General features: G+C 36.3%; 1 protein-coding gene across 1 annotated transcript; it reads right to left on the bottom strand.

The window, feature by feature from the left end:
- Positions 1–2,554: 2,554 nt before the first annotated feature.
- LOC140960088 (scarecrow-like protein 32) lies at positions 2,555–4,645 on the bottom strand. The gene has a single exon (XM_073418220.1). It carries the CDS (start codon positions 4,152–4,154, stop codon positions 2,790–2,792), a length of 1,365 nt encoding a protein of 454 aa, XP_073274321.1. The 5' UTR covers positions 4,155–4,645; the 3' UTR covers positions 2,555–2,789.
- Between the last annotated feature and the right edge of the window lie 3,213 nt (positions 4,646–7,858).

Here is a 7,858-nt window from a genome sequence, read left to right as displayed (position 1 = left end):
ATGCATATATGTGTGCCATCAATAGCCCCTATACAAACTTTAAAATAAGGCCAATATCTTTTGTCATTCTTAATATATTCAGGGACATCTGTAAAATTAAGATCGATAGGTTTGATGATATCTCTCGACAACTTCCATATGGACTCTAAAACGCTGTGAAGCTGTCTTGAAATAGTTTCCCCCGAGTGTTGAAAACGCTCTTGAACATTTCTAACTGAAGCAGGTTGACCTATCATGTACAAAAATAATCCCACCTTTTCATAGATATCAACTCCTTTTGTTGGCTGTAAGCTATATTTTTGGAGTAGATCGTCACATAGTTTATAAAAAACATGTTTCCTCATTCTAAACATTTCAAAGCATCGTGTCTCATTACCATTCAATATCTCTGCCACCCATTGAGACCCTGATAACCACGATGTCCTACATTTTTCTTTAACAATATATTTCAAAACATAATTCGTAACACCACACAAGGATAACAAAACCATTTTTTTCTTAGAGATATGTGTATTTGTAATAGAATCAACGGAAATGTCGTATCCCCTTCTTGACTTCCTGGATTTATCGGATCATTGACCGAATTGTAACATAATTATCTAATTCATAATACGTAATACAGACGTAAATGAATAGGGAGTGTAGATTCTGCAGCAAAAAGAAAGCAGAAAAAAATGAACGAACAAAAACCTCAACGGAAAAAAAAAATTGTACCTTGTAGAAGAATGGAGAAAAGATTGAGAGGAGGCTACTTGTGGATGTTGTTTTTTAGGTTATTAAAAAAGCTAGTGAAAAAAGTTCTAAAATAGGGCTTTTAAAAAAGCTCTAATTTCAACTTAGATAAGTGCTTTTTTAAGCACTAAAAGCCTACCCAAACAAGTTAAAAATTAAAAAAGCACTTTTTTTTTAAAAAAAAAAACACTTTTTTAATTGTAGCTTCTTATACCAAACGGGCTCATAGTAGAGATATAATTCACTAGTTATTCAAGATGTCAACTTCATAAACCTTCAAAATGGAAAGGGCCTGTTCACATCGGCCCAGGTTTTGTTCAGGGATCGAAGGTCCAGGCTCACCGTGAATACTAGGGACAAAAGGCCAGTCACTTTCAACAATTCTTTTGTTGAGGCTATAACTAAGTCGAGTCGGGTCAAAGTCAATACCGGAAGGAACGGAAATATTCGCTTCGGTTGTGGAAGCTTTAACTAATCATAATAGAATACTTATATTGATAGTATTCTGTTAGAAATAAAATTACAAATTTGTTTGACATAAGTTTCTCATTCATCTACGTAAGCATACGAAATAAAATACCAATGTGAAACACAAGATTCGAGATATTTCGAGAGAAAAAGATAACTCATCCTTTTTATTTCAAGATATTGTGATCAATCTTTTCCTCTTTGAATAACTATCGTTATATGTAAAACGTTTTTATAGCTCATAATACTTTAATACTTTAAATGTTGTGAAACCCCCGGACCGGAGATGGGTTCGGTTCACTCTCGATAGCCCAAGTGGATTGGGGCCCAGTACTCAGTAAGTCTAGGAAAGTCATCTTCATGACCGAGCCCGTCGGAAGGTCACCTCATTCATACTAAGCTAGTGGGAGGTCATCCGAGGGGTCATTTAGGCCGACCTCCCAACTCCCATAATCTCGCCAATCAGAAAGAGGTGGCCGAACTCCCATCACGAATCGAGCCGACCTCCCAGATTATAATGACGTATCGATTGGGAATGTCTCTGCCAAGCTCCCACAAGGTCCAAACTATATACAGGCTCTTGCCTAGGAGAGCTCCCACTCAGACATTAACGGGTAGCTATAAAGCCCAAAAAGGTAAAGCCCGTGAAGATTTATTCTAATATCGTCCAAGATTCTGAGAATCTAGACCTACCAAATTAGGACTTTATTCTTCTCCTATAAATATCAAGTTTCATTCATTGTTTATTCATTCATATACTCACTCACTCTACACACATAGTATTCTCTCTGTTTTCTATTCTCTGACTTGAGAATCGGAGGGGCTACGTCGGAACAACCTTCTGGCCCCCTTCTAACGTTCTTGTTTGTGCTTCCAGATTTCGAAGGTCCGATCCGAGCTCCCCAAGTAAAAATCCGACCTCCCAGCTACCATATCAGATTTCAGCAACATTATGTTGTGTTTTTGTTTTTGGAAGAAGTCATTTGCGACAAATATGAATAACTCACCCGCACTATAGTTTATGCATGGTGAATTAACGAAAAAATCATTTGTGACTCAAACCATTTTTTATCGTACACAATTAATGTTATAATATTATTTTTCAGCGTCATGTCATTACTTTTATGAAATAACTAAAAGTGAAAATAAAGACCAACTTACTAAATGAAAAATGCAACTTAGACTACATGACTAAAAAGTTGAAATGAGCAAATTTCAATATCAAATTTTAGAATTTTCATGGAAATGTTCTTTCTTATTTTAAATAAGACGCTAAATTAAATATATAATTCATGAAAAGTTTTAGATAGAAATTGTAACTTAAATAATAGAAAAATTAAATCATGACTCAAGCTTTGTGCATGTGGATAAGCTTGAGGCCTACTTTGTCTCAATCGCCACAACCAAATTAACTCGGCTCGAATATAATGCTGACGCTGGAGCTTTTCGGGCCCTACGGGGAGATCGTAACTATGAAGCATGGTACTAGTTCGAATGATTTTCTATCCACGACTAAGAATCACAATCAAGATCTTGATCTAGGAAGAAAATATTGTAATAAAATTCCCCAAACAATACGATGGACACCATCAAATTACAGGCAACCAAGCAGTAGCGAAAACTACATTGTGTCCTTTCCATGTAAGCACGACATCTTCTTCTTCTTTCTTTACACCCCAACCAGCCGCATGCTCGTCCAACATACTCTTCACCTCTAAAATCGCATCTTCGCTGAATCCTACACCTCGAAAACTAGCATCGTGCATTCTTTGCACCCATCTGCTCTTTGGTTCGAGCCTCTCAACTCTCTGAGGTCCCTCGTTCGAAATCACGTTCTCTATTTTCCAACAAATGTCCGCTTCATACCACTGTCTCTGCTTGCTTCCCCGCGGAAGAAAAGTGTCCATTGTATCATAGGGTATCCATAGATAATTGTAAGCTGATCTTAATCTGTACACTAGGCTGCTTGATGTGAAATCTGCATCTTCGTCAACTAATATGACTATTGTCGGCTCCAAACCACGTATGGACTCGAGAAACATGGTTCGAAGTGACAGCCTGGACGAGGTTCGGATCGAAATTTGAGGTGGATTCGGAATATTTGATAGGGTTTCTTCTGGGATGTAGTGAAGCATCATGTGACAATTTATCACTAGTGCCTCGCCATTTTGGGCACGTACAAAATGTTGCAGTTTGAGTTCCTCGATCAAAGAAGAGAACCCATTTTTAGAACTCGAAGGAATGACTCTAAAGTCCATTATGATATTGCGGGATCTTGCGAAATTAATTAATTTCAGGCCTAGTTCCTCGTATGAGAGATCTAACATTGGAGGGAAATCTTCCATGGTACCGGCTACCGTAAGCTTGATCAGCGGAGGTGGGTCGAGCCGCGTGGACATGGAATCAATAAGGGTAGGAATTTGCATGCAATGTGTTAAACTCAAGTCAACTATGTGAACCACAGAGTAACCTTCGACAGCTTCCAGAACCGCCGCATTAGCGGCCGTAAAACCGAACCTGTGCCACGGAGTCAAGTCCACGAATCCCGCGAGCTCGATGATAGAGAATTTATGATTGTTCATGGCCAGATCATTTGCTTGGACATTAGCCACGGCGGTGAGCAATTTGCAGGTTCCAATCTTGGCGGCGCGAGCGATGAGGGCTCGGAGGAAACCGCAAGTCAGCCGCTGATTCGAGTCCCCGTCCGGAGGAGCAATATTGTTGAGAACCCACAAGATTTGTTGAGCAAGAGTCGCGTCATTGTTTTCCAGGGCGTTTGCGCAGTGAATCAGCAACTGTTCCATGCAATTCGCATCCCCGAAATTTCCCACGGATTTCGGCGTCGGGAATCCTGGCCAGGGCCGGGCCCCGAAAAGCTGGTTCTTGTTCATTGGAAGAGATGGAAATGGACGAATTTGATTCAATGGGGGTAATGTTTCAGTGAATTGCACCATTGGGGATAAATTAAAACCAGCAAATAATTGTTATGACAGGAAAAGAAAGAATATTTATATATACGATGAAAAAGAATTTTGAGGAACAAGAAGAAAATTCAGAAAACCGAAAGGGGGACAGAAAGAGAGAAAGGGACTATACCGGAAGTGGTACATGACAATTGGGAATTGCTAAACGATCCATATATTATGTCTTATGTTGAAGGAAAATTCTGCAAATGAATCAGTTGGAAATCGACTGCTCAACTTTTCCAAAAAGGGGTTAAAATTATTTCCTTCTGTGGGTTCAAAGGGATCTGTTGAAGGGAAATTGAAGATCTCTCGTGTCCTAGAAAATCTTAGTTTAAAGTAAGTTTAGGAAAAATAAACTCCTTTTAGCCGACTTTTTCACCATATAGTGACTGATTCAAAAAATAAAAGAGGGGACTTTCTTTCAAAGCTAGTACGTACGTTCATAAAAACCAGATGAAAGGGAAAGACTGAACTTAGAAAATGATGTAATATAGAGGAGAAGGGGTGGCTTGGTGGCTGCGCGACGGAGAAAGGAGGAGCGAACAAGAAAAGACGACCTTTTTAAAATATAAATTTTGTTTTTTCTGATTATTAGAATTAAATACTTACATTTATGGTCTAGATCAAGTCATTATCAACATACAGCATGTTCTTATAAGTTGGGTTTTGTTTCTTTTGATATTTTGAATATTTATGTTGGTCATTAATACATGCATTATGTGTGTGAAAATATTAAATAAAAAATAATCAAGTACCTATTTAATTATCAGTAACTTTTATTGAAATTATTATTATTTTAAAAATAAGAATTACAAATAAAAACAGTAATTAGACATCTCCAAAATCAATTACCCTCTTTATATCTTTGTTAACTTCAGGTTGTGGTTTCATGAAATTCTTGAATTTGAAATTAATGGATTCAAAGTCATTTGGCTGCAGCTTGGATGAAATTTTGATTTTAGGAGGCAAGATTAATTCCACTAAGCGTAGGTTTTGGTAACATGTGAGGTGGCCGGCCAGGCATCAGTATTTGTCAACATATGGGATTTGTAATTTGTCACGTAACAGTGTAGGCTGGACGCAGTAAAGCTTTGGCTTACTCACGAGCTATGTGTATAGACTCATGATGCACAAATCATTTTTGTTGAGGGTTACAAATCATTATAATAGAAAAATTCCGCTGCTAACTACACCGACTTCAAGAATTCCTCTATATTTGTGCCATACATATTCTTTGGGTGAAGTGGGGACAAACTGTTAATAAACACTCAGCACCGCAACATTATTTATACCCTTTTGATGTGGCTATTATTTTTGTTTATTTCTATGGACTTGTTTATTTGATTTCATACAATTATTTTGAATCAAATGTCAGAAATATTTAAACGTAGATGAAATTATCGAGGGGAGGACCCAAAGATTTTTTTTTACGAGAGTTGATATTAGAAGACTCGACGAAATTACGTTACGAAACCAATCGTGTCCACAACTAACATAGTGGATGTATAATTTCGATATGCTTCACCATGCTCAATAGGTGAGTGATATCTCAGTGGTGGACATAGAGTTGAACATGATTGGTTGACTTTATATCAAAATTATATAAATACATATATGTGGGGGCCTATATGTGTGTATATTTGTGTGCGCTCTTTTGGTTTGTCATGGTAAAGTATATGATACACCAACATGTACTATCTGTTAGTAAAAAAAATAAGATTAGATACACGAAAGACATGAAAAATATATGTGAGATTCAAATGTATGTCCACGGGTTTACGCTACTCATGGGATGATTTATCCGAAGAGTAAACTATACACACATATTGATATAAAGAAAATAAAAAGAATCTCACAAAATTTTTATTTGTTTGGCTAGTTGCCACACAAACTAAAGTTTATGACCTATTTTACAGACTTTGAGACAATAGATAAGCATGTGAACCCTAAAGGTGACATAATACGTAATTAAATAGTGTAGAAATGTTGTATCTCCAAGAACAATGAGAGTGAGGAAGTAAAATTAAATAGGCGGGGAATAGTTGCATGTTAGGTTTTCACAATCGAGGGACCCTCGGATGACTCAATACGCAGCCAAATATTTGTGCTGCATGCAATCAACATCAGTGCAAGGAAAGGTCTTTTTCCGTGTCAATTTAACAATTCATGAGGACGAGCCTCTGATTCAGGATTAATTTCATACTCCTTTTAATATTGACAAGTAATCCCCACTTGCAGGAAGTGTATATATATAATCACCTCATGGGTGGATTATATACTGTGGTGAACCAATAGATGAGTGACATCGCATTTGTAGACACGGTGGGTGAACTACATATCAAAACTGATTATTTGTCTTTATTATATATATATTTTTAAGTTTTACAGGTGCATATTTAAATTTGATTGTGGCAGAAAAAACTCTGTGCATGTGTATATCCAGTCCACTAGCTAGCAGCAACACAACCAAGTACAAATATCCAAAAATGTGCATAAAAAACTTATCCAGTGATATCCACCAGACAAAGGAAAGAAACCTGGCATGTAAGCGACGGAAGAGAATTGCAAATGTGGAGTAACATGTGAAGATCACACTCCATATATGGATCATATCAAACGGGTCCATATGCGATCCTTTTTTATCATTCTCTGTTTGGATCTTATCGCACCTCCACATGTGACACTTTTGCCTTTATCTTTTTAATCTTTTGTTCTATTTTATTTATCTACTGATACGTAAGTTTTAGATTAAATATGTTGTTGCCTCCTCTTCCACCCCTACCTCGAAAATAGACAAATATTCGATCAATGGGACTAGCCCAAAACCCTTAATCCCATGCATGTGTGTACATTTATAACAGATCACTTTCAGTTCTTTTTTATGGAGTACTGACATGACGTTGGACGTATCAGTAATTTCTAGTATCATGTTAATAATAGATATCATCATGTCAACACTATAACGAAAAAGAACTAAAAATCGGGGGAAAACGTTTTATTGTATTAAAAAGACAAAACAACAGCTCTATATATTATTAATGCGATCTCCAGCATCTTCTATTTGTTCTAAATTCATTTAAAATTTAAAAAGAACAGGATATAGAACGTAGCTCTCGAGATATATATAATTACAGAAAATTTGATTAAAAATAATTTGAGTAAATATTATATTAAAATTCAAAATTATATATTCCATTACTTTATTTTATGGCTCTAATTGATATTAGCTACCTTAGGAAAATTAAAAGTCCTGACGTAGTAGATCAACCTTGACTCACTTCGTTGTCCCATCTTGTCCTTAATATAAATGGTCCAAATTTATAAAGAATTGAGATTTAATTAAATTTATGAGTATGTAATGAATATTAATTAGAAGAATCTTGAAGTAAGCATATAGGGTGAATCAAGTGAAGACAAGGAAGTTGAATTTTAATTTAGTACTAAAGCGATGACTCTGAGGAATTCAAATGCAAGGGGACATATTTGTGTGAAAAAACAAATTGGGGATTCTTAATTATTTTGGAATTTTTTGTTTAGGGAAATTCACGACCATACAATAAAATTTGGGAAAATGCCAAAATTATTTAATTTGAGCTAATTTAACTCCTCAAAATACACAAAACGAAGAGCATCAACGCTGGAAATGAACAGATAATCACGTGCTTAAGATACTAACATTTAGAGAGCAAGGA

This window comes from Primulina huaijiensis, chromosome 15 (genome assembly GCF_012295235.1).
Source record: "Primulina huaijiensis isolate GDHJ02 chromosome 15, ASM1229523v2, whole genome shotgun sequence".
Lineage (NCBI taxonomy): Eukaryota > Viridiplantae > Streptophyta > Magnoliopsida > Lamiales > Gesneriaceae > Primulina > Primulina huaijiensis.
This window is presented reverse-complemented; position numbering and strand designations above follow the sequence as displayed.